The sequence below is a fragment of the Apteryx mantelli genome, chromosome Z (assembly GCF_036417845.1).
Source record: "Apteryx mantelli isolate bAptMan1 chromosome Z, bAptMan1.hap1, whole genome shotgun sequence".
Lineage (NCBI taxonomy): Eukaryota > Metazoa > Chordata > Aves > Apterygiformes > Apterygidae > Apteryx > Apteryx mantelli.
Window position 1 is genome coordinate 31,270,125 of NC_090020.1, and position 27,637 is coordinate 31,297,761.

Consider the following 27,637-nt stretch of genomic DNA (forward strand, 5'->3'; position numbering starts at 1 on the left):
TAAATGGAAGAGTAAGTTTTATTGAATGATGAAAAACTAGTTATGGCATTACAATTAAAGTTTTAGCTCTGCTGAAATACTAGTTTTCTCATTTTTCTTTAGGAGAAAGTGCAACAAATCAATTATTCAGAATGTTAGTCAAACTAGTTATCATTAATTTCTCTTCAAAAAACTGTATAGTTGAGCAGTTGGACAACAAATATATAAATTTTTGCAAAACCCTGAAGAAAGATTTGATATTTTTTGCTTTGAATCTGGTAGCAGAGGAGATCACCTGCACTGGTCAGATTCCGAGTTCCTTTTCCCTTTTTTACCACCCTGTAAGAGAGAATTAAAACAAATTTTTAGTTATTATGCTAGACAAGATGTTTTATATCTGCAGTTATTTTCCATACTAAAATAGTGTGAATTAACAACTTGAATGCACTTTAAACAACTCCTGATTTTTTCTTATGTTAAATTATACAAGTATATATCTATATGGTACACAAACCCATCTGAACACCAAATATCAACATGTAAGTGACAACAGGATACAGAACTGAGATGATACATTTGGGGATAAAAACACTGGTTTATTGCTTTTTTGTTTGTTTTTAACCTACACATATTTGGTTTCGTTTTTTGAAAGGCTTCTTAATGTTTCAAAGCAGTATTCCAATAAAGAAGGTAGGTCTAATGTTATTGAAGACAACACCAGAAAAAAGTGGTAGTACAAGAAGGGTTAACCAGAGCAGTCTTGGAAGATTATAGGAGAGAATAATAAAAGCAGAAACAATGATCCCTGTAAGGCTAATACAAAAATAAATAAATAAATAAATAATTAGCAGAAGGAATGATTTTGCAGTAATTACAAAGTGTAATTAAAACAAAGACCAAGGTTTTTTTGTAAATCCTTCTTCTGTTTTTCTGTTCATTTATTATAATTAATCAGAAAATAATTAAATTATTTTTCTAATTAAAATCATCTCTTTATGAGAAAAATAAACATTAGCAAAAGCAGAGATGGCATGGAAAAAAGAGCAGAAAGACTGAAGGTGAAAGTCTGAACAATGGTGTGAATGACTGAATTTGACAGTAAAAATAGATTTACTTTAGTTTTAATTATTGATATAAGCACTCAGCTTGTCTATAAGAGACTGACCAAGTACATGTATTTGGGAACTGCTGCAAAACAATTTGAAGGAGGAACTTGCTTCATTGTGTTAAGTGACAAGCGAAAAAGAGAGGAGATTAAGTACAGAACACCATGCAATGAACACACACCATGCAATACTAGCCAAGAAATTTCATGTAATCAGAAAAGATTTGTTGCTTCAGAAAGAATAATTATGGCTTAATAAGTCAGTTTTCATGAAGTTATAGTATTCCAACACAACATATTACAACTTGAAACAAGATTACTTGCCAAAGACTACAGGGCTACCTGAGAAGTTTCCATTATAAACTATGGGCTCTCCTTTTTGCCATGACATTTTGCATAGGTTAAAGAAAAATATGAAAATGTGTCAAATAAACCACACAAAAGTACTAATTCTTATTCTCTGGGGACTGAATCACTGCACTCTTTAAAAACAGAATTTTAACAGCATACTACTTACATGAAAGTTAACTGAAATTCACTAACATGAACTGCATTAGTGGCCAAATTGAACCAAACAACACATGCACAATCAACAAGACACTGATCTTATCACTCACATTTCAACAGCATTTGCTCTAAATCTCCTACAAAGATTTGGCTGCAAACAGAACTAAGACATAGAACCCAGGAAAGAATGTGTGGCAAAAGAAGACCTATAAAGTCTACTGTTAGTTTAGTTACACACAGAACATGAAAGCTGTAGAACATGCTGATTATTTACCAGCATACCAAGAAGTTCTAAAGTACAAAACAGGTGGCAAAGTTCTACTGGCCAAAACTGTGCTTTAGTTTTACTGCTGTTTTTGCCTGAAATGTAAACCGCTAAAGATATTTTTTTAACCTGAAAAAACAGAGCTAACAGGTCAGTTGAGAGCATGCTACTTTGAGATAGTTTCAGCTACACCAAGAACAGGCAAACTTACATCTAGAGAAAATAAGAATACCTGATATTTTGTTAATTCTGCTTGCAATAATTTCACTTTGGATCGTTCTTGTTCTAATGCAGCATGAAGTGTAGTTACCTGAAAAAAAAAATATAGATAGATAGATAGATGGATAGAATTTACAAAATATGCTCTACATCTACAAGTTTACCAAGTCAAAATAGTTCTGTTAGTATTGTGTTAGACAAACAGGTAATACATGCTGGGTTCAAGAAAGGTTACTACGATTGTGCACAAACTGAAAGTGTGAGTAACATACTCCATAATGACTTATTTCCCCAGAAACATTTACTGGTTTACCTCTATAATGTTATATGAAAGCTACGGAGTCAGAAACTCTTTCAGGTTTTAGCCTCTGCGTACATACAGTACTGTTCCTGTCATACAGCACTTAACTGATGTAATGTTAGGCAATGTGGATGAGCTCGATTACATCACTCTCACAAATTAATAGTGTTCTACACTAAGAGGTTTGTGCAATTTTAGATCTTAGAGAACAGTCACTACAAACCAAAACTAAGCTTAAAAATGCTACACGCTTTCTACTACATTGGCTTGCTAACAGTCATCCATAAATAATTTGTAGCTCAATTACATTGGTAAACCACCATTTTTCAAACTTTAGAAAGCAAGAAAAGGTAAAGAAGCATTTTCTTCTGCAGTATCTTTCTGAGCTTCCTCATTTTGGGTTAGCAAAGAGGCAGAGGATGATATTCTTAAGGGGATGTTGAGGACAAGATCCTTTCAGGCATGCTGAAGTCTGCTGTCTTTCCAGAAATAGCTCTAAGTGTATCATGCTGGAAGTTTCTGTAATACATGTCCTCTGACACATACAGTGCCTGGGTAAGGATGAAATTTAACATATTTTGCTTCAAGCAAGCTTTGTTTTTATCTTTCTCCACTCCCCCATCCCCCAATTACCCCAATAAAATTTATCTTTGAAATACCCATGGCATTTTACATTAAGAAATCCTTGCTTACCTGTAAGGTCAATTCATTTTTGATACTTTGGGATTCATCAACCTGTAGAAGTATTTCTGCTTTGTCTTTCACTGGAGAAAGAAAGAGACCAAGTGTGAGAATTTTTCTAGATTTACAGGTCTTTGCCTGCAACAGTACTGTGACATTGCAGTCACTATTTTGTTATTTCTAACCAAGTCTGCCTTCACTGAGAGAATGAATGTTAACTAAAAACAGTCATTAGTTACCAGTGCCATTAGTAGCAGCTTTAAAAGTTCTGAAGATTAAACTCCAACCTTGTACCAGTTTCCGCACACTTAATCCTGTAGGCAGCATGGATTTCAGAGACAAACACTATGAACAAAGTCCATTAGAAAACTGTATCTTGGCCATCAGTCAAGATTTTGGGACTGTAAGCTTCACGTATGAATTCAGCCATACCTATGGAGACTTATACTGGTATTAAATATTTAAAATAGGGATGTATGTGAACTGTGTATTTATTTAGGGTCTACAAAACATCTGTGGATAACTTTAAATTCTCAGTATACACAAATTGAGCTTTTTCAACGCTCAGTTCTGCCATAAACAATATTCTCCCCAGAATGCAAAATACCTTGAAGTCTGCAGAAGATTAGATCTGGTAAAACCACAAAATTACTATTTTATGGTACAGTACTATTCCACCAATACGGGGCGGGGGGGGAAATCAAGCAAGAACTTCACCACTTCCCTTTTGAGATGCGACTATTTCATCTTGTTTCAGACACTGACCTGAAGTTCCAACAAGTAAAAACTTGCAGTGCTCAATCACATTATGAACATTTGAACTGGCTTAGCTGTAACTTGCTTGTAAATATATTTCAACAAAAACATTCAGCTCTTTTCTAGCTCAGAATTTGAGCCCAAATAAGAAGCTACATTTAGGAGCTAAATTAAGAAACTGAACAGCAAAAGCAAATCTATAACACATTTAGTTTGCCTGGTATTATAGACCCCACTTCATCATGCAAGATCAGGATTATTAAAGCATAACGACATGCAAGTATAAAGATGCCAGGAAGTTTACTTATATATTCAGTCTTTGACACCAAGCTCTGAATTATAACAACTACAAATCGTGTTACAACAGAAGAAAATTATTGCAGTTACATATACAAAATTCTCAGTGTTAGCTTAGTTGGCCCTATTCATTGTCTGGCAAAATGTTTGCTTAGGTGTAAGATGATGTTTCCAACAGTTCAAAGCACAGCTTGCAAAGAGATGAAACACCTTGCTTCCGGGTCTAAACAGGGAGTACAGTAAGATCAGTCCAGAACAGATCAAGTCACTGGCAAAAGAAAGTCTAATTCAAAGATTCACTGTACCTAAAGCATAACTGAACAGCTTAAATTTCAAAGACTATTAGAATTCAGATTCTTTCATTATATAATATCAGGAATGCAGTACTTTGTGATCTACATTCTGTATTTCACTGGAGTCACTGCAAATGAATAACTTCCTAGTTCCTTGTAGTTGTTACTGTATCAACTTATTTTTTAAAAAGCTGCTTTGAAAGTGCTTTCCATCTCTTTAAAAGAACTTTCAAGTCTGCCTGTTAAAACTCTACTTACTTTCACCTTCTTGTAGCATCTTCAAAAGTTGTGCATTTCTTGCTTTTACTTCCTTATACTTTGCCTAGTGTTAAAGAGATTGAATTATTACATATATGCCCTATAAAAGAAATATTCTATAAGGCAAATAGGACTAAAACGTTTCAGAGTTGAAAATTATGATCTCTGCAGAGAATCTGTTGTCTATGTCTTAATTAAATCACAGCCAATGTAATGAATGTACCACAGAAGAAATGGGTTAATCAACTAAGAGTACAGAAATTAAGGCAAGCACAACAAGGCTTACAGCAAGTTAAAATAAAAAGATACGTCATTGCATTGACAGTGCAAGAACCACCACTCAGGTCTGCCTGAAGTATACAGGCCTATTTGCATCAAGCATTTTTACAGTTTATCCCCTGGCAAAATATTCATACAGCACAACAATTATAATGCGCTTTCTAGATACTGTGTTAGTATAAATGGTTTGTCATGTTACTTGGCAACTAGGACAAGTCCCCTACAGCTCTACAGATTTTTTTAATGAGTCACGGTTATTGAAATAACAGTTTCTTTCTTTCAACTCTTACAGTCTTCTACTCAGAAACCTATTTTTGCCAGTTTTTCCAACCTATCTGATGACTACATACTTTCTTCATAGGGCAGCCTTTTCCTTAATTGGCCACCAATGCCAATTCCAGCCATGTGTCTTAACTCGATACTTATTTTTCCTTTCACAGGTCTCTTTATGTGTAGTTTGCTCTTCTTGGCTCTTGAAAGAGGTTCAGATTGGGAGAACTATTTTTTGTAATAAAGCAGCTACTGCTTTCCACTTACACTATCACCCAGTCCTTGACAATAATTTGACCTTAATCCATGCGGAAAGTTAAGAAGTTATTGTACTCTCCAATCCACTGTAAACAGGAAAAGGCTATAGTATAGCTCAGTGGAATACCCAGTTTCTGTATGTCATGAAACTGTGCACACATACAACACCTCCTTCCCCCCCTTGAAAAAAAAAACAATCTTTAAGAGAGGAATTTTTCAACTCTAGCATACCAAAACATTGTACAGCACTGCATCACTGCCACAACCAATAAATGCTAATATTTAGAGGAACTAGAACAATATACAGAGGGCATTTTAATAGAGGCAGTATGTAATACTTTAACTCATATTTAAGCACAGCCTTTGATGGCCACTTAAAACTATATTAGGCTCTCTAAACAAGTTTATAAAGTGAAACAGCTATATGGTCACCCCTCATCTCACCAATATCCTTATGCACTGCATTTATTCTGCCAAGTGCAATCAAGTGCTAACAGTGACAAACATGAATGGTTTTATACTTCAGAAAAATTGAATTTGAGGAGTCCAACTCTAGTACATAGTGAATGCAGCTGTTAACAAAGTTCATGTCTTCACTACTACAAGCAAAAATCCTTATTTAAAGTATCAGAAAACTTCCAGTCAGTCAAACTGCTTGGACTACCTTAAACAAGGAATAAATACCCTAATGAAATCAATTAAAGTAATCCCATGGTGCTTCATTACATTTTCTTTATAAACCTTAGTCCGTCATGGAAATTTTACCCTGGTTGCTCTAGATACTATCTAGACAATGCTAACAAGGACTGAAAACAGGGAGGCAACTGAAGACATCTTCCCTAACTAGTCTAGTATATAGCAATACTATGATACTTATTAACAAGCAAGTATTTTTTCCTGGTGTCATTTCCTGGAATGTCATTTCCAACTTTGTTTGCATGTAATAAAAGATATAACAGAATACAGGACACCATTACTGTTATGCTGCAGCTTTCAAGGACTCCCCTTAAATCTGACAAAGTATGCACTGCTCTCTTTAAGCACTTCATATAGTGGACTTCATCTTCACTACTTGAAGGTATTATCAGCTACATACCTCCCACTGAGTTATTATATTTTTCAGTTGCTGAATTTCTGTATCTTTCTTTTCAAGTTCAAGCTTTAGTCGTTCTGTTTTTCCATCTTTCAAAATACCCTCCTATAAACAAGCAAACATCATTTCTTAATAACTCAGTCATGTGAATTCTATTCTTCGGAAAGAAAACTTATTCCTGTTCATTATAAAAAAATCTGATTGAAATTAAATATGTATATGTGCACTTAGATGCACAGATACAAAAGAGATGAATAAGAGAGGCAGTAATAAGTATTGCTATGTTTTGTGCAGCGAAAAAATATTTCAATCACAAGTGTTTCCTGTTAAAAACAAATCAAAGAAACTTAAATCTCTCTTCAGGTATAAAAGAATACAAACAGTTTTTAGAATGCTCTTTAATGATTATCATTCTTTTGATTTGTGCTTTCTTCTAATCAGGTGCTCTCTTCTAATCATTAAAGAAGTTTCATTAGGCAAACTTCTTCACTTCAGTGACTGCAATTGTACATACCTGGTTGTGTTCATGAGATGTACAGTTATCCATTCCATTGTAGTCGGTGAGCTGGTCTCTCCTTTTTTCTCTTTTAAGTATTTTGTGAACATCATCTTCCAGCCTATTGAAAAATCCTCCATTATGTAACAAAGACCGTGCAGAACTCAGTTCCTGTCAAAAATAAGCATTATAACTTACTATAACTCCCTTTACATGTAAATCAATATTCAGCTAAAAGACAACATGCTTAAAAATAGGTTGTTATGGAAAAGCACAAAGTCCAGATACTGTTTTATGTTGTACATCCTGAGAATACTGTGATTTCTACCTAGAGAATATCTGATCCCAATTGAAAAGTCTAGAAATCAGTTAACAGTTAATATTTAACTGACAATTTGATTACACAGAAGCATTGAATTAGAATTTAATGCTTGTACCATGCCCACGGTTTTTTGTTTTATTTTGCTGTTAACAATTCTTTCCTCTAGGAGTTTTAGTATTACTGGACCGTACCCACAATATAGTACCATTAGTATTTTCTTACCTATTTTGCTTCTCTTTTTTGTACTAAAATTGTATTGTTAACATGCTTTTAAATCTGCAAGTGCATCAAAGTTAAAGACTATTTGAAAGCAAAAAAAGCAAAAGCTAGCTCCAAGAAACCCTTTCCTAAATTCTCAGATAGCAGAACTGCAGACATAAAACTCTAGTAAGTCTACAACTGTCCACACAAATTTTCCAAACACAGATCACTCAGTTTTGGAATACATATTTGATGGTTGCTACAAAAGTGACCATATCTTTTGCTGAAATAACTACCTTTTAAACAGAGTTATTCTAACCAGTTTAATAATAATAATAATAATTAAAAAAATAAGGCTTACCTCATGTTTTTTAGCAAGGTGATCTGAAAAGAAAAGAGGGAAAAAAAAAAAGATACCAACAGTAAGTTACTCAAATCTTGTACAGCTGGCCATTAAAGCATGGCATTTTGAAAAGTGGTGAGAGATCTACTGCATTCTTCAGTAGTTTTTCCAGCATTAACTCTCACCTCAAAATAACATTAAAAAAAAAAAAAAAAGACTAAAGCATTAGAAGAAAAGAATTATAAACTAGGTTTTAGGTCAATCCCTGAATTTGCAGCCTTTCACAGATCTTTCAAACTAATAAAATCAAAAGGAGGATTCCATAAGCATTTACTTCAGTTAAAGTGGAAGGCAACATCCTTGGGGGGTTTTTTGTTTGTTTTTTAATTCTACTTAGGGTTTTATAACACATTGACTGTATACCTGAATGCCTTCTAGTTGCCTCTCAAGATACTAACAACTGTGTTTTCATTCCGTTTTTCTCTATTTAAATTCACTGGAAAGAATGTGTTTAATAAATACTGTAACATTTAGATAAAAACATCCTTAAAAAAGAATGTTACCAAATGAACTGCTTTCTTCCTTTTCCAGGTTCTATCTTAATTTCTTCACTAAAATTCAGAATCTCTGCTGTATAGGTACAGATGAAAGAGAGTGTAAGAATTTTTCTCAACATTTACCCTTTCTAATAAAGGGCCAGCACCATGAAGAAAGGCAAACGGTGCCTTGCCAATACACAAGGAACAAAGAAACTCAGTTGTCTGAGAAGCACAGGCCTAGTGCAACCCCCAAAAAACACAGAAAAAGAAAAAAGACACATTAAGAGTATTTGAGCGTGCCCTCCCAAAATGCATGAAACTGTATGTTTACCTTAACCTCTTCCCTTTTTCTGCTAACCTAACTAGTCCATTATTATAAAATGAACTTTTAGCTCTTAGACTTGATAGGACACATTAATTCCAACTCATTCAGTGTTTAAAGACAGTGTTAACAGAAAAAAAACGTTGAGTTCCAACCTAGAGGGTGTTTTGCTGTTAATGTACACATTATCAGAATTCCAAGTAGAATAGCTCACAAGCAGATATATTAGTATGATAAGGCATACCTATAGTACTGTCTGACTGAAAATCTTTCAGAGACACAGTGAGAGGTTTGTCTTTTCCTTGCTGGCTCTTTCTTTTCTCTTTCTTATTCACAGACTTTGACTGAGGTGAAGTATTTTCAATGTTTTCATATTCCTGGAAAAATAAAGTCCCACTGGTATAACTTTCTTCAATACCCCAAATATTTTTTCCTAAAGCTTTATAAAGGAAAAAACAAACAAACAAACAAAAAACAGTGATAAGGAGTTTTTAGCCTAAACAGTAATTTGCAGGCTTCCGAGTGCTTTAAAAAGAGCGTAAGGTATCTATCGGCAACTAAGCATCAGCTTTGTTCTCTGAAGTAGAGTATTGCTCTTTACTAAATAGCCAACGAATTATCAGTCTAACACCCCCTACCATCCACATAAAGTTTTATTCAAAAATTGATAGTCTGAGAATATAAATGTAGTCGAACACGCAAACATGAGTGCTATACAATGCAGGTTAACACTTCCTTTAAAAAAGCAGTTCTACTGTATCTTCATTTTACTCTTAAAAATATGCTTACTCATTATTCACTAGGAGTCAGACAGCTATTACTGCGCAACAATGCTCTGCTAGTCAACCTTATCTCCTACTGAAATCATACAGGCTGGTACATGGTATCTATTTTAACCTGAGTTCTACTCCTCCCATCTGCATTAACATTCTCAGCAAATTATTAATATGTCCTAGATTCATTGCCTTCTATGTAATAAGCTTTTTCTGAAGATTATTTTGGCTAAGATGGGAAGGGGAAATGGAATGCTAGTCTTTCTGTAAAAGTAAAATTGTTTATCTATACTCATGCATACTGTATATTTAAAATAGACACTATATACTTTAAATTGTTCCAGGAAGCTTACTCTCAAAAAAATCTAGAAAAGATGCTGTTTTACTATGCCTGAAGACAGCCTTCACTTTTAAAAATAACTTTAAATATAGAAGTCAAAAATTTAACATTGATTTTTAAGAATTATGGTATTCCCTCAAACTGAAGTATTGCACAAAAATATTTGCACAAAAGTGCACATGTAATTTTTGCTTCTTTATGATGCATAATTACATCAGGTTTATATACTTTCATAACATATCTCATAGGTTCCTGACTTACTGCAAATAAAAAAATTCCTGTTAGAAGTTCACAGTTCATCTGAGCATACTTTTCAAAACATTTTAGCAACTAATTCTCCAGTGTTCCCTAAAAAGTACCCAGAAAATAGCATCCTGAGACTGAGACAAAATGTAGACAGGTTATTAAAACTAAAATATGTAACAAAACAGAAAAAGCATTAGTGAAAATGAGAAAGATTCAAACATAATTAACACTTAAAGGCCTAAAGAAAAGTCAGTGGTTTGATTCCGTGCCTCCCCAAGTGTGCTGGATTTCTTCTACAGAAGTACAGACAGAATCCCTTGTTGTACTTTCAAAATTTCAGTGTCTTTGCATGTCAGAAGATTGAAAAGGTTACACTAATTTTCCACCTTTACGCGCTTATTTTAAAGTACAATATTATTATATATGGTTTCTTTCAAATCTAATATTTCTCTGAACTCTTAAGCATTTGAACAGTAAGCAAACAATTTACACAGAAGTAATATTACTTTTGCCAGGTGATTCATTTTTAAATTCAAGCCTTACACTTGTACAGCTTTTACACCAGGATGAATCCCACAAATACCTTTTTGTGCTCTTCATATTCCAGTTTGCTTAGCAGCAGTGCTTTTTCAAGATCTGCTTCAAACATTTCAGATGTCAGCTGAAGAAAATTAACATATTCCTTGTGACAAGGTTGTTAAAAAAAGGCAACCAAATCACTAAAACCACATTAAAATTTCATTTTCAATATACGTATCACTATAGTTGTCCGAAAGCTTGATATGATGTGACATATGACATTAGCAATTAATATACCTATTTGTACCATAAGTAATAAAATACTTTGCTTCAGAAAACTGTCATGTAACTGTACAGTAAGTTGTGCTCACCTTAATGTCAATACAGTTACCATTTTCAAAATTTGTTTAAAATGAGATCTTTTAAAAATCATTTTTAATTTTGTTTTTTCATGTTTCATAATATAAAGACACAAGGATGTTAAAAGTATGAGAAGTGTCATTGTAAAAGGATCACTAAGAAGCCAAAGAGCTCTCCTATTGCACAGGAAAGATTAAACTAAGCAACTAAGACCACCCCTGCCAGAGAGGAAGTCTGAATGGTGTTTTCCCTTCCATTTCTGAGAGAGAAAGAAGTATGCGAGTTTTCTTGAGAGACAGAACGGAAAACTGAAACTTTCTAAGTATGAGCTATTAAGAAGCAAAAGAACTAGGAACAATATGACATGAACAAAGGACAGGATACCTGACTTTTGTGTTACAAGAAGATAGAAAAGTGTGGGCAAGACCAGCTTCTACTCAGTAAAAGATTGAAGTATTGAATGTGAGAATACCACTATCAGCAACAGTTCAATGGGGCCAAAAGAAAGGATTTACTGGAGGTAAATGCTGAAGTTGAGATACTGAAGAAGTAGATAGTGCATAAGGTAAACATATAAATTGGTAATGACCTATGCTACTGAATACAGTAAGTAAACCAAGGTGAAGTTGTTTTGAATGCAAAACTCTAAGCCTTTGAGAACTACCCTTCTAACTACCACTACAGTCCTCAGTGTGATGTGCTGCCAAATGGAAGTGTTATTCATCATCATAGTTCTGTTTCATGTCCATAACTGAAATATTAACTAGAAAAAAAAGTTACTTTCACCATCGCTTTCTTGTTCTTTGAATTTCAAACTGAAATTCAATGAAGTCCCTGTTATTCATTTCAGAATAAACTACAATAGTTGTTAAATCAAATAAATAGCTTAACTGACCTTAGTGTACTTTGATCCAGCTGGGCTGAGTGACATACACTAGCTTTTCTGTCTATAGGAACTATGCTCTGAAAAACTTATAAGTCTTCATATGCCTTCCATATGCATAAAAATGACTTATTATGTGGTCTAAAAGCATAGACATTGTTTGTAATTATTTATTCAATAATTCATATGATCAGTCTTGCATAAAGGAAAACCAAAGAACGGCCCCAGGCTTTGTTTTGGTGGTGTGTTTTTCTTTTTTTCTTTTTGAGAAGGGGTGAGGGGAAGAGAGAGACACAGAGATAGAGAAAGACAGAGAGAACCAGTCATCTCTTTTTGACCAGTTATTTTAAACACAGTAAAATACTATTCTCTCAACACAAGCTGTGACAAGATTTCTTGTAGGCTTCAGGTGCTATTTTTTCTAGCCTTGAGCAGTTTGTGACTCAAGTTTAGTATCAACTGTTGAATCCAATCTGACCATGATACTTATCTATCAAAAATTAAGACATGTCAACTGCATTGAAAAGCTCAATATAAACACAATGAAAAAAGGGGAGAATGGAGATGGAAAAAGCAAAAGATTACTTTTAAAAAAAAACACACACAAACACAGTAAGCTTACGTGGAAGAAGAACTTAAGATTTTTGTCTTTATGTGTTGCAAAGAACTTAGCACACAAGATCCCAAATAATTATTAAGAAGTAGTACAACCACAATACTGTTATGAAAATTAAACAATTTCACAAAGAAAAGGCATTCCAAGATCTCCAATACAATAATAACCTTACTATAATTTATTTATCTAGCAGTCATTCAACGCAGGACAGGACTGGGGATCTGAAGCAGACTCTATGAAGAACTAAGGTGGCTACTTCTAAAGTTCTCCACTGAGCTGCTTAACCCCCAGTGCTCTTAAAGCCAGGCATCCCCACCAGGTTTTCCAAGCACATTCAGTTCTGCTTCTCTGCATAACTGTCTCAGATAGACACCTACAGGCTCACTGTCACTTAAACCTGTCCAGAACCTAGGAACCACAGGTTCCTTTGCTTACATACTTGGGGGTTGGGTGGCTGGATGGGGCTGGGGGGTGCAAACCCAAAAGACAAACTCAGAGCACGCCTGATACTCTGTAACAAGTTGAGATCCATGCACAAAGCTGTTACAGTGATTCTCTCTTAAAAGCATTGCTGAAGGAAGAGTGGTATTATCGACCTTAATTATATAATAGCTCCACAGTTAAGACAGATATTGGCAATCCTTTAAAAGTAAAGTGCCAGACAGTACTCCTCTTTATAAATTTGGAAGGTAAATATGCCAACAGGAACTCTGCATGAACTGGGAGATCCTCTTTGTAGAGCCAAATTTTGTGGGAGCAGAGAGTCACTGTTTCTCATGTGTTAAATATCACCCTGCCTTATGATATGCCAGTAGAAATACACCTCTTCAGCATCAATACTGTATTATTGAACCAGGAAGTGAGAGACTAGGATTTCATACCTCCCAAATCTGAAGAATTCAAACCCACATCTCTTCTCTCAGATAAGCATGCATAAGCTGTAGTCTGAACCCTCCCACAGATCAGTTTCTCCAATTCAGATAAAAGATGCTTTTTATCTCACAGGCCAGTCAGCATGACTTGATTAAAAAACAGGGACAGCAAGACGCAATTAAAAGTACTGATCAACATTTGACACAACCTTGACCAAATCACAGTACTCAGAGACAAGTAAGCCTTTATTAAAACAAAACAAAAAACCCCCACATTCTTAGATGTGGAATAAAGCCATTTTTGGAGGTTCTGAATGCTTAAATCTGCTGAACCAGGTTTGCAGCTGGTCCCCATCTTTCCCCTAACACAGCTCAGACTGTTCATAAGCTTCCAACACTCTTCATCTTCATAGGATATCTTACCTCTTCTAAGTTATAATTACTACCTCTTATTTTTAACAGAATGGCACTATGGTGAGATTTAAGGTTATTTAAATGATTTCTCCTTTAATGCATTTCACATCAACATAAGCACTGGCTCTCATTGCCTCCTTCCTTTTTTCCTCTGTATCCGCCTTTAATACAATAGCTTGGTCTTAAAAAGCTATACACAGACTCTATAAAATTTATATTTCTAAAAAAGTGGTAGCAATGTAATAAGCCTGTACATAAGCAACTAGGGATAAAAGCTCTAAAACCCTCCATGTGAAGCTTCATTCTCCCACAAAATTCAAGATTCAATGAGGTGAAAGGCACAGGACCTCATTGCTAAATGGCTAGTGACACTTGACTTGAGTAGGGTAGTACTGACATGCGTAGGTGTACAATGCAAATCCCTCAATAAGAATAACACAGCTTTAGAGGGACAGAATGGAGCAGATAAAAATCACCCTACAGTTTGATGCTCTTGGCACACTCACAGGAAGGAGAGGAGAAGAGCTTGGAGCATTTCAAGCTGAGGATGAATATCCCAGATTTGATGTCAAGTTGTTTAAACAGCTAAACTACATAGAAGCTAGACATGCCTCCATCCCATGCCCTTCTCCTCTTGGCTTGCTTAGAGGAGGCAATAGAATGGATGATGTTTTGAACAAGTCAGGTTTTTTCCACCACAGGAACACAATCTGCAGCACTCAGTAACATACCAATTCTGAGTCCCTATGCTCAGATTGACTAGACAGATTAGTACTCAGCAGATTTGCCTTTTTGGCAAATTTTTTTCTTTACCCATTACTATATACGGAGTATTAGTATCCAACACTGGTACTTTGCATCTGTAATCAAATTTACCTTAACATCACAATTCTTTAAATCATAGTTATCAACAGATTCTTGAAATTATTACTTATTAGTTGTGGTTTTTAAGAATATAATTTCACACAAGTGATGCACAAATGTTGTAACTTGTTACTTCAAAAAAGTAACATTTAATGCACTTCCTGAAATTAAACTACTATGACACAATTTGGGCAACAAGATTCTGAAAAAAAAAAAAATCAAGTTATTTCTAAAACTGTTGATTACAATATTAAATAGATATAACAAAGCATAGCTGCAAATATTGAAGGTTCATGGTTCCTTGTGTGACACTGGCTTTTATTTTCTAATGTTTACTTCAGTATCATGAATTCCTTATTGTATTGTCAGGGAGGTGGAGGGTATGAGGAAAATCAGTGAAGACTCCCAGGATTTTAATCAGTCTCTGTATTAGCCTAAAAATGAGTAGGTTGTAATTAAGCTAAATTCCTCACCATTTTCACTCTAGGGTCCTTTTTCCTCATGTAAGGAAAACAAAGCCAATTCAATGACTGCCAGTGCTGCAATACATCAGCAACAATGACTAATGGTGAAATAAAGTAAAAGTTTAAAAAGAAAAGCTTCTGATTATATCTATTGTACTGAGAATATCTTAGAGACATGTACTCCATGGGATGTACTTTGAACTATGGCAAAAATTTTGATTGCTGTTCTAAGATAATGATATACAAGTAGCAATATTTTTTCTGCCCAGATTCCAATATTCACTTTTTTTTTTTTTTTTTTTTAAGTTTCTGGGTAAAGTTAAAAAAGTTTAAAGCAGTTTGCAGGACTTCTAGGCACTCTGAGGTCTAAAAAACAATGTTTTTAAACATAAAGTCATTTATGAACCAAAAAAACTTCACTTAGTAGCCCCTATGGTTGCCTCAAAGCCTAAAGCATAGAAGTCATACCAATAACTCAAAGAGTTTAATTACTTTGTGTTTATGAAATATGAACACTGCAGCCTAACAGTGATCATGCCAATGTCAACTATTTCACTAAACTTTTATTCTAGTAAAATAAAAGTCAACACAGAACTTGTTGGGAGAATGTTTACAATCCATACTGTAACTCCATTCTTTATGCTCAGTCCACTGTGACTGCAGAAAGCTGTTTAAAGCATAGCTGTGCTACAAAACAGTCTGTGCTCCAGCCTCAAGAGTCATGATAGCATTTGGCTATTCCTTTCTCCTCATAAAAAGGGATAGAAAATGTCTTCAAGACTATAACTATCATAGGTTACAGCTATGATATTGTTCTAAAGTTATTTTTACAACAAAAGAATCCCAAGGCAACTTTAACAGGAGTGTAGCCTCTATGTCAGCAAGATATAAATGAGCAAGCATCAACTGTTTCATAACTGAGTTTGCTTTGTCTGATCATTTCACCACCCAATAGTTAGACTGTAAAACTCTGTTTATCTGAAACGACTGCTTTACAGCATGCGGAATACAAAAACTGTAACTACTGAACAAAGCAAACCTGTACCTTAAAAATAAATCTCAAGCTAATTAGCTCTGGAAATTTTCAAGAGGATTACTAGGTCAGTACTCCACTGCTAGGACAACAATCCAGAAGTCTACCTAGAGAGTTGAGAACTTGACTCTACTCCGTTCCAGGAGGCACATATACCAAAGCATTAGCAACAATCAACAGTCAAGGCCAGCATCCAAATGTTAATCATCTGTCAATATGGATTTCTGTATTTCTTCTTAATTAAACAGGAAGCAGTTCAATACAACTTTTCATGATGAGACACATGTTGAAAAATCTCTCTGTGAAAGAAAACAGCATTCTGGTAGCTGCCAGCATATGAAGTTCAGTAACTGCAGGCAACATTTTCCAAATCTAGTTGGTATCACATGAAAAAGCCTGCAGAAAGTTAAACACTTTGAAAGGCACCTTCAAGTGTACCAGAATAACCAAAACTGTATTACCCATAGTGAATTTTGCATGAATCAGTTATATAAAAAAAGAAAACACACAAATCTGTATAGCAGATTCATTCAAAAGGAACCTGAAAAAAAGTGTAGTGAAACATTTCTTTACGTACTACCCAGTAAATGCGCTAAAACAAATTATTCGTCCATACCCATCCTTTCTTTCCAAAGTAGCCAAAGTACTGCAAACAATCCAAAACATTCATATACACCATCATACAAGAAAACCACTATACAGTCTTCAGTAATACAGTGTTTTAAGTGTTCCTTTTTGATACAGTCAGGAAGGAAAATGGTTAGTTCCAACTGCAAGTATTCTTCCTAACTGACATAATAGCAACAATATGAACTATTGCATCAGGTCAAGGCAAAAACTATTTTACTGTTTTGGATTAAGTGTATTTCTTTGTGCAATTTGTTTGTGGTAGCTTTGGCAAGCAGGCACACAGTAAAAACAGGATATTAGCTTTCATATAGGCACAGGCAGTCTGCTTTATTCTTTAAGTGTTAATGAACTCTAACAGTGATATCATTACCAAAAATAGGTTCCAAGAAGAAAAACAGAGGTTCTCACACTGAAAGATAGGGCTACCCTAATCTCTGAAACAATGGTCAGCATTCAAAGTTGACACGATCTTGATTATCTAGAAAGGAACTAGTTATTGCATTCCTAATAGAACTTACAAAGCCTGGTTTACTATGGATCTGTACTGTTTATCCATACATCGCTCCACCAAAAGATTCTCAGCTTCTCTCCCACTACAACCCTTCAATATTCTCCCACAGCAATATTTTCACCTTTTCTCCAAATCATCTGAATGCCTCCTACCATACTCCAAATTTCACACCCCAGTTATGAGATATGCAAGCAGCAACATGTACTGGCTCTAAGCTACCGATATACCGAACAACCTTTCAGCAGACTTGACAGAAGAGGTAACCCAAATTTCCACTGAAATGTTTCCTTCCACGTGACAGTATTTTGTTTCTTTCCAGCCATATCTCTCTACTTCCAGGACTTAACATTATAAAGTAACATATTTCAGGAAAGTCAAACAAAGATAATACAGTAAGCTGTACCTGCTCGTCTTTTTGTCTCCACTCTTGCCAATTTTCTTCCTGAGAGTCCTTCTGCATTGTGCTGTGCAATGTTCGTTCATCCTGAGATAGACAGCCTCCATGGGAGGATTTCTGAGGAATCTTTTTAAAAGCAAGATTTCTGAGCTGAGAAACAAAATAAGGTATTTTTAATATTAACCAGAATATTAAGGAACATACAGTAACAGTTTTAATGGACTAACATTCAGACACATGCAAATACACATAAGTGGACTTTACCTTATTCTGTAGTTTAGGCAAAGTTTTTGTTTAATCAGATATGATATGCACCAGAAGGTAAAATTTCTTTTGGATCCTAACCCTGAATCAAAAACTCTGCAGCCACATAACATAAAGCAATGAAATAGTACATGTATTTTGCCAGCTGAAAATACTTAGAACAAATCTGAAGAGGTAACTGTGTCCTATAGTTTTCATGCTGGATCAGGTACTATCCATCTTCCTTCAGATAGCATACAGCATAAAACATTCATATAAATTGTATTAAGTTCCCTTTGCAGAAACGCAATCATGTGTTCACACCTGACCTAAATTAAATATAATGCCAAATAAGAACAAGGTACGCAGATCTGGCATGGATGATCAGAGAAACTAGAGGATCAGGTTAAAAAGCAAACAAAAAAAAACCCAACATAAACAATCCTTAAAGTCTGTCAACAATCCAAAGTCAGTCACATTTTAAGAACTACAAACCTGCAATAAAAATTACTCTAACTGCTGCACCACAGGGATACAATGGTGTCATCTTTAGAATACCTTACATAATTATAAAAGTTAATAGTGAACAAGTAACCTTCAAATTTTGCAGCTCAGAATAAAAGATATTCACTGCTCAAGCTTAAACATTAACTGACATTCTAGTCCTAACACTAAATGAAAATAGAGAGACCCACGCAATCTAGTATCAGCTTAGAGTCAGGAATTTCTTTAACATAAGGGCTACTGGAGGGAAGAAAAACTATTATCAAATGCTTCAGAAGTGAAAGCAAGTACAGCAGCGGCAATATTATCCTTAACATGTGTTTACAAAGTGTCACAATCACTTCTTAAAATGGCAGCTCATCCTAAGTTAAAGTTACTTAAAATTAGGTAATAGTGCAGATGAATTGTTTTCTTTTCCCTCCAAACACTCCCTTGACGTACTGCCTCTTCCCTCTTTACCAGCACCACTGGCACCAGCACTACACCCTCAGCTCCCTTCTTCAGTTTACAGTGTTGGCAGGAACACTGGTACAAATCATTCTCATTTACTATTTCAATGGAGTCTAGCAAAGAAAGACATAGTAGATGCTGGAGTGAAGATAATTAATCAGCCCTAGTTTGTGTCTTGGCTATCACAGGATTAAATATCATTTCCATGCAAATGAATGTAAGTATATGCAATGCATAGGCATACACACAGAAGTTTTGATGGTACTGGAGTTGCACAGGCAGGCACAAAAGTCAGGGAATGCTCAATAAGAGCTTAAACTTTAGTATCAAAAGAACAGCATCAAAGTGTTTTTTTTTTTTTTAAAGCAACACACACACTTTACCTAGCATTACTGCAACTACTAACATTCCATAAAGATTTTAATTTTATGACACACTAAAAAGATTTTTTTTTTTAAACACAGTCAATTAGACAGTAAGATCTGTATAGTTTCAGGCAGAGGAGTTCTCAGACAGCAGTTGTCAAAGACAGAGTAGCTTATAGTTCATCTGCCCATAATTTTGAAACAACTCTTGCAGTCTCACTTCTTAATTTCCATTTAACCTTAGGCTTAAGAACCCAAATGCCAGAAAAACACCATGGCCATCCCCCCAAATCCAGAAAAGAAAAGGAAAAAAAAAGTGTGGATCTAATCAATTCAGGAGCTGGACTGATGGATAAGACTGAGAAGTAAAACAGGTAACCAGTTTTTAAAGCTCTTCAGACAGAGTAGGTAGGTCTAGTTAGCTGCTAAAAAGAAGAAGAAAAAAAAACTTCAAACCACCTTTGAATTTCAACATGCTGGCTTTCAAGCAGGCAACTAAAAACTGATTACCTACAAAATTCTGAAAACAAGTTGCTCCCCAGCAATCACTTTTTAGTGAGATCATTTCCTTCATCAGTAATTAACTATTCAGGGATTGATGTCAGGTAATAAAGAGTAAAAACTAGCAGGTTATTCTCACTAAGATTATCAAATTATATAGTAGGAAGTACCCTACATTTACATAATGAACTTTTAATAAAACTATGGAAAATTTGAAATGTCTCTGCAATTAGAAAGATAGAAAAAGAACAGCATCCCCCTCATATTAACTATTTAATGGATAACAATCTTACCCACTACTGAAAATACTGTCTCTTTACCTCATTAGCTTCACTCTGCTGCTGTTCTTTCTTTTTTCTCCTTTTCTCTCGCTTCTTCTCATTTGTAGAAGATCTCCCTCCTGAAGCTTGAGATTTGCCAGCACGTTGGCTGCTTCTGCCCTTTCCAGGCTCTGAATCAGTATCACTGTCTAGTTGTAGCAAAGCAAAACGCGATGCAGTGGTAGGAACTGAACTGATTACAGCAGATGCCATTGCAAGTCTGAAATTCTACTGAGATGGCTTCTTTTTAATGATTAGGTTTCCTGAAAAAGTAACACAGAAATAAGAATGAAAACATTGTTTGACCAAACTGGTTTCTGTGTTCTGGAGAGAGGGAAAAAGAGTATATTGAATAGTGCTCCAAAACCATTTCAGATGCAGTCCTTGGAGCCTGACAAGCATATGGTTTGAGAAAGCAAGCAAGTAGATATTATGCAGAGGCAGGATCATGAGAAAGAAGTCCAGTTTGGGGTAAGTAGCCTTATTTATTCTTTTACAAATAAAATCATTTTGTTCAACAAGCAGTTTTCTCCACAGGAAAGTGAGCCCTGTGTTCTGGCTGGTACTTTTCTTGAACACTAAGCACCTATTCTTAGGACAAAACACAGAGGGTGTGTTTAAAGGGCATGGGGAGGACTAGGGATACATTTATTGTACTTTCAGTTGCCCCCTGTAGCTATAAGCAATACATATATCCCCATGACACAGTTCCAAAATCAGAACCATTTACCTAGGATAAAAGCAAAATCTTTGGCACAGGAACATTTGTTAAATTGCAATTTTTCCATCCAGAGTTTAATTAATTAGGAGACAGGACTGAAAGTGATGACATTTCATCTGAATATAAATCTCATAAAAAACAGAAGTCTAGCTATGCTGATCTATTATGGTGAAGAGGTATATTTAAGTAACAAAAATTTTTTGAAACTGCTGTTTGAAAGGAATATTTACAGTCTGATAACTGTAAGCACAATGAGGTGAATGTCTTCTTGAATGGTCTATGAAAATGTTGCTTGTTACTTACTGTTACAGAAGAACATGAGAATCTACCAAAGTTTCAAAAAAATATATATATATTTTTTAAGCACTCAATTCCAGACTTTCTCAAGGACAAGCCTGTAGGTGCTCTAAAGATACTCAGATATACAGACAGAAAACAGTACTGTTACAGTGACCATTATCCAAAAGAATTATTAAAAAGGAATATTACATTTCACCTTGCAGAGATGAAAGAGAACCAGCAAGTAAACTAATACTGCTCTATTCAAGTTTACAGAAGAGAAAAGGTTATTGCAAACAGTATTCTTGCCATATAGAAGATACCTGACTATATTTCTTTCCAAAAAAGAAAATAAAGCTGATCATATGAAGTCTCTTAAGTATAAAACAAATTTTGCATCAAAGTGTGAATACACCCGATGCTGATACTCAGACTCTGTGATCATGCCACAGCCATGAATCTAGAAAAAACAAGTCAATAACACCTCGAACATCACAAGTACTTGTTATTCTCTCTAAATGATGAGAAAGCAAGGTAAGTTTGGGTTTTATTTTTTTAATACATTTAATATGCAAGAACTCTACAGTTAGCCTGCCTAGGAGCTTAGTTACTGCTGGCAGAAATGTACTATTACTACTCCAGAACACACAGTAAATTGAAACCTGAAACTCAGAAAACAAGTTAAAGATACTTCTTCACAGAGAGGAGGGAGGAAACGGCAGAGGCAAGTGCTCAGTTATACTATAACAAGAACTTACAATACTGGATGTTGCTTTTGGCACTACACCAGTCATAAGACTGAAAATTTGTACACTCTCTAGTGCATTTGGCATAAGAAAAAAGTTAGCGCACTCCAGTATGACTCTGCTAGTCAAATGCTTGGAATTTTCAGTGCTCTGTGCACTAACTGTGATATATTTTGTTCTCCATACATACAGCTAAAAGCAGAACAACACCGTCTTTATTAGATTCACAGCTGTTAATGGTGTCAAATATTTTCAAATTGTATGGGCAAAAAGTAGTATTTCCTCTTTATAAGCTGTAGTGATAGCATTTACGTCCTTTGAAAATATACTGCAAAAGAAAACATTGTCAAGATACAATTATTACTCATTGTAGAATAACTGATAAAGATGGAAGAAGATTGGACTTAGCCATTGTAGCTGGAGAGCTACATGACTATGAAATATGGCTGCAAATCTCCCTCTCTCTCTTCGTCTCCCTCCTTCCTCTCCCTCTTTCCCTCCCTCCTTCTCACAATAAAAATGCAATAGGTATACCTTTGCTGTCATACTGTGGCCGTCTTGCAATTAACTGTCCAGCTGACAAGCATATCAAACAATTATCATCCACAAAACACTGTTTTTATGATTCACTGAAATACTATAGTGGCAACATGAAATTAATTTACAGAATACTTTATTCCTGAATTATGTTTATACAGAATTAAAAAGAGATAATGACGATCTTGTAGATGAAATTAAAAATACATAAGATTATAAATGTTTTCAGTTAAGTCTAAAAGAACTGTTAATATTGTTATTGTAGCACATTTCAAAACAAATGTTCATATTACAGCAGGATCTAATTATTTCATTTCTGCAACACTTAAAAGTGGATCCGATGTTTCAGGGAGGCTTATCACCATGCCAAGGTTCACATTTTAATACCACACCTACAATTCTGACAGACTTTACTAAGTACCTCTCTAATATTTCAGATCCAAAATTTGAAATTTTCCTCTGGGAAACCAATGGACTGACAACTCAAAGTTTTCAGCTGAGGAAAGATGCTTCCTAGTCCTTTTACATGATCTTTTTCCTTAAATAGGGAATTAAAAATAATTTTCTTCTTTATTGTTATAGATATGAACAGTCTTAGAAAATTAAAGTGTTGGCATTCTTGAGCTGAAGATATTCAAGCTGTGTTTGAAGAGGCTTTTTGATCACAAACAGGGGGGTGAGAGTGTGGTGGGAAGGAAGATGCGTTCAAATAGCAGAAGGGATTTTGTAATTCTGCAGATCAAACTATGATCTGAAAAATCATTTCAGCTGTCATACTTTCAAGTAAAAGTTTGGCAGTCTGAGAAATTCTGTGAGTTGATAATGGTCTGTTGGCCAAAGCCTACCTATTTAAATACAACACAGTTCCTCTCCTTATTATAGAGAGTACAGTGAAAAAAAAACTGTAAGAGGCATAAAAAGAAACAAAACATGCTTGTGACACTTAAACAGCTCATTAATACCTCAAAGAAAAGAGAAATCAATATTTGAAGTTGTTCCTATTTCTGTTGAGCATTAGTACTACTTGTAATCTTCCAAGAAGAGTTTTTCTAATATATCATGAAAGTAACTACCCTGCATTTCTATGTTAAGGAAAACATCATTGAAGAATGGACTTTAAAACTGCAACATCATTACGGCATTGATACACAGGTGGCACCAATTTATGATCTAGTTTCAAAACTTTCTGCTTTGCAGATCACTAGCAGACTATTAGTTAAACTATCTGCACAGTCCATTTTAAATTATAAGGTCTGTGAACAGTTCCATAAACCAAAAATAAATATTATTCAAATTCATATATCATCAGCATCATTTGCCATATAATTTCAAGGCAATGATAAAAGCATTTGTTATCTTGGATTGCAAGTAGGAAATTTTTAGTGCTTTACTAGTTTATAGGTCACAATCTTCTGTTAATCATGTCAAATCACTGCATAAATAAATTATCTTCAAATCTTAAACCTTAAATAGATTATTTTCAAATTTTAAAACAATACCTTATTCCAAGTTAGTTCCATTTATGATACATTTTTATCTATTACTTTAGCATGACTGATACAGTGATTTGTATGCACAGCAAAGTGCTTACTCTGCTTTAAGTTCTTGGCAAACAAGTAGACATATTTAAAAAGTTAAACTGTGACATGACTGAAATAATAATGTATCTTTTTAACTTCAGTTCCCTAAAGTGTACTAGGTATATTTCAGAAACATAAGATAGGTCAATGCCCTGAAGAGCTTCAATCTAATTTTAGACATGATGTAACAAAGATTATAGTAATAGAAGTAACATACTTATATGGTGTTATGGTAACTTGATTTTGTATCAGTTATGTACATGAACCCTCATGCTGCAGGTGATACAGCTTTTGAAATAATGAAGTTTTAAAAGCTGTTCTGTAAACCACCCAATATGTACACTAAGAAGTTAATACATATTCACAAACCTATTTTGTTTGTAGCTTCCCAGTCTGTGCTGAGCTTTGCACATGTGCATGAGTTGGCATTTAACTGTTAGGCAAATGTTCAAATAGCACAAAGAAGTGGACTGTACAGCACTAGGAACCTCTAGTCTAATGTTAGTAGTACACTTTTAAGGATCTGTGGACTAATTGGTTGGCTCTACACGTGCTGCTTTACTTTTTCAAGGGGAACATGCAGACAGGCCCAAAATATAAGCCATTTCCACTTCCACCTTCAAACATGTTGCTAACAGAAATGCAGATTCTCAAAAACTTGGAAAATAGGATATGGTCATACTAAAACTATTTCCTATATAAAATTTACTTGTTTCAAGAACTAATGATAATGTATGCTCACTATACACACTTAGTGAGCACTTGATATTATGACTTATTTCAATACTTATTCGTACACCTGAAATAACACTAACATACACAATAGGCTTAAAAACAAAACAAAAAAAAACACAAAAAAGGAACAGCCCCCTTCTCTATTAACCCTGATCAACTCTAGCAGTTTCTGCACATGACACATTGATCTTTGTCTATTTGTACATCTACCACAGCAAATGCAATCTACCTTTCCTCATCAGTGCATTTACAGGAAGTTTCAATTCTCAGACTGTTTGACCAGCTTTCTCCCTTTAAATTGTCTTTATTTTATGTCATTTGATCAAAGGCCATACGGCTGCATTAAACCAAGCCAAATCCTTAAAACTACTTAAATAGAGTCAAGATGGTTACTATAAAGAGAGAAGAAGAAGAAAAAGAAGAAGAAAAGCCTGAATAAGAAAACCACTTAAAAGGAGATGCACCACTGGCACATATGGCAGGAAAAAAAACAAGTAAAGATGTCATACAATTTGAATAGGGAATAAGTCATTGCTGTACTTTAAAAAATGTTCTTCCTCAAAAACAATTTTACGCTTTTACATTTTGATCCAGGATTTAAAGAAACCAGACAAATCTTTAACAAACTTTAATAAGTTTGCTCATGGGATACTCACTGACACTTTAGCCTCTCTTGCACTCCTTCCCCCTCCCCCCACAAAAAAGAAAGGTTGAAGAAAATTAGTTGAGTTTTAAAGTTTGGAACTTTTACCTAACAAACTTTGAAAGTTCACTAATGTGACAGAAGAATATCAGTGGTCTTGGAAAACAATACATATTAGTAATTTCAAGTAACTGAATACAACAGCAGTCAGTAAACACTACACCTTGGTGAAATCTTCGGTTCTAATCACAATCAATATTTTTACTGTAGCTGAGTTCTTTGAATTAACACCCTCTCTCTAACACACACAAAGAGAAGCAGTAAGACCCTTTTATGCCATGGAAGATAAAAATGGTCAGAAAATTACTTTTGGGAAAAGGCTCCTGCATTCTAAAATCCAACAGAAACAACAACACAAAATAGAACATCAAGCACAAGGTAAGAGTCTGCCTTAGTATACACACGCTGACACAAAGCCCAAGACATATATTGTCTTCCTAAAGATTAAGAGAACGGTGACTCTTTGCAGACGCTTAGAAGCAAAGACAGTGTAAGAGAAGACGCAAGAAAGTTAAATTAAGAAAGGGAAAGTTAAGACAGAGTGCCAGAATTTCTCCCGGGCGCTCCAGCTGCGCTCCAGCGAGCAAGCGGAGAGAGCTAGCTGCGAGGAGCTTTAAATGCGGCCCGAGCACTGCCTGCCGCACTGACCACAGGCAGCACCCGCCCCGGCCGCCGGCTGACCGCACAGCGCCGCCGCCCCCCCGTCGCCCGGAGGCACCTGCCGCCCCCCGGCCCGGCCCGGCCCGGCCCGCTCCGCTCGGGGCCGCGGCTCCCGGCTCCGGGGGAAACCCCCTTCCCCGTCCTGACAGGACCGCGGCCGCCCGCTCCCCACCCCGCGGACAGGGCAGGGCAGGGCAGGGCGGCGCGGAGCCCCGTCCCCCGCCTGGCACCGGCCGGCCACCGCCGCGGAAGGGGCAACGCGGAGGAGAGGGGAGGCGGCGGACGGGCGGCCCCGGGGCCCGCGGGACACTCACTCGGGCGGCGCGGGCGGGGGGCGGCGGGCCGGCCGCTGCCCCGGGCAGGCGGTTATAACGGTCGGCGGGGCGCCGGGCGGGCGAACGGCCGGAGCCGAACTCGCGCCGCCGCAGCCGGCGGCGACAGGGGGGGGCGCTGTGGCGCGCGCTGCCTCCTCGCAGGTTTGTTTATTTACCTCGCCCGCTGGTTGGCTGCGCCGTGGGCACCGAACGCGCGCGCGCGCGCGCCGCTGCGCCGACGTCACAACGGCGTTAAGGCCGAAGCCGAACCGCGGCCGGCCGATACGGGCTCCTGCCTGGATCAAAATAACTAAGGACGCAGGGCAGCCGGCCGCAGGGGAGGTGTGCCCTCACCTCGGGCGGTGGGCGGCCGCCCTTTCCCAGCATGCATCGCGGGGCACCGCCCGCCTGTTGCCGGCGCCATCTCGGGGGTTGAGGCTTCCTAAGCTGGGAAGTGCCGTAGGGATTTACACGAGGCACAAAACTTCCTTCCCTCAGGTTCTCTAGGTCTAGCTTTGACTCCTGTTATTTCGGCACATCCCCTTTCAAGACTTTTTTGCTTGAGTGCTCAGCCATTTCCAGCCAGGGCCTCGGGGATGTGATAATTCACAGCCTCTGCCTCAGGAAATACATAAAGCACAAAGTATTTTCAAAGGAGAGGGATGGTTTAGTTTTACCTCAAAATTGTGACAGTAGGAGGGACACAACAGAAATTATAAGGATAGAAAATCTTGTGAATGATTGCCATTTTGTATCTTTTTAAACCTGCTTCTCCTTAAATACAGCTACCAAATGTAATAGAAAATAAAAGTATTTTTGCTCTAAGCTGCCTCAAAATACTCATCCTTCATGAGCCCAGTCAGCTGGACTACGTGTGGTCTGAAGAAGACCACTAGAAGACGAGAAGCACATCTTTTCTTACCCTACTGCCAATTTTTAACTAGCTGTAAATTACACCATTGTATTTTGTAACCATGGCATGTAATCAGTCTAACCCCCCCAAAACCCCCAAACTCCACTGTGTCTAGTTGCATTATTTCTTTCGGCTAGTGCAGTATTCATGTGTTGTACGATTATAATTTATAGCATAAATAACCAAGGTTAACAAGGTTGCTATCTGCAGTACAACAGTTCTTTGCCATATTATATTTATGGTATTCATCATTTAGTTAAAAAAAATCATATAATATTTGAAGTGTATACAAGTGCCCTTGTTAAAATGAAGTCCTGTAAAATAGTTTTTCTCTTTATAAATAGTTTTCAGATGCATTAA

The 27,637-nt window shown here is 36.2% G+C and overlaps 1 protein-coding gene across 4 annotated transcripts; it reads right to left on the reverse strand.

Moving 5' to 3' along the window:
* Window positions 1-26,630, reverse strand: GKAP1 (G kinase anchoring protein 1). 4 transcript variants are annotated; one of them, XM_067316221.1, is made up of 12 exons: window positions 26,541-26,630; window positions 20,090-20,352; window positions 17,713-17,856; window positions 10,727-10,804; window positions 9,029-9,161; window positions 7,942-7,964; window positions 7,076-7,228; window positions 6,565-6,666; window positions 4,662-4,725; window positions 3,070-3,140; window positions 2,089-2,166; window positions 1-318 (listed from the first exon to the last, which is right to left on the reverse strand). In XM_067316221.1, the coding sequence occupies exons 2-12, from the start codon at window positions 20,300-20,302 to the stop codon at window positions 271-273; spliced, it is 1,107 nt and encodes a 368-aa protein (XP_067172322.1). In that variant the 5' UTR covers window positions 20,303-20,352; window positions 26,541-26,630; the 3' UTR covers window positions 1-270. The 4 variants fall into 4 exon arrangements, with proteins under 4 accessions (XP_067172322.1, XP_067172320.1, XP_067172323.1 ...); XM_067316219.1 differs by lacking the exon at window positions 26,541-26,630 and adding an exon at window positions 26,365-26,419; XM_067316222.1 differs by lacking the exons at window positions 10,727-10,804; window positions 26,541-26,630 and adding an exon at window positions 26,365-26,419.
* Window positions 26,631-27,637: the final 1,007 nt, after the last annotated feature.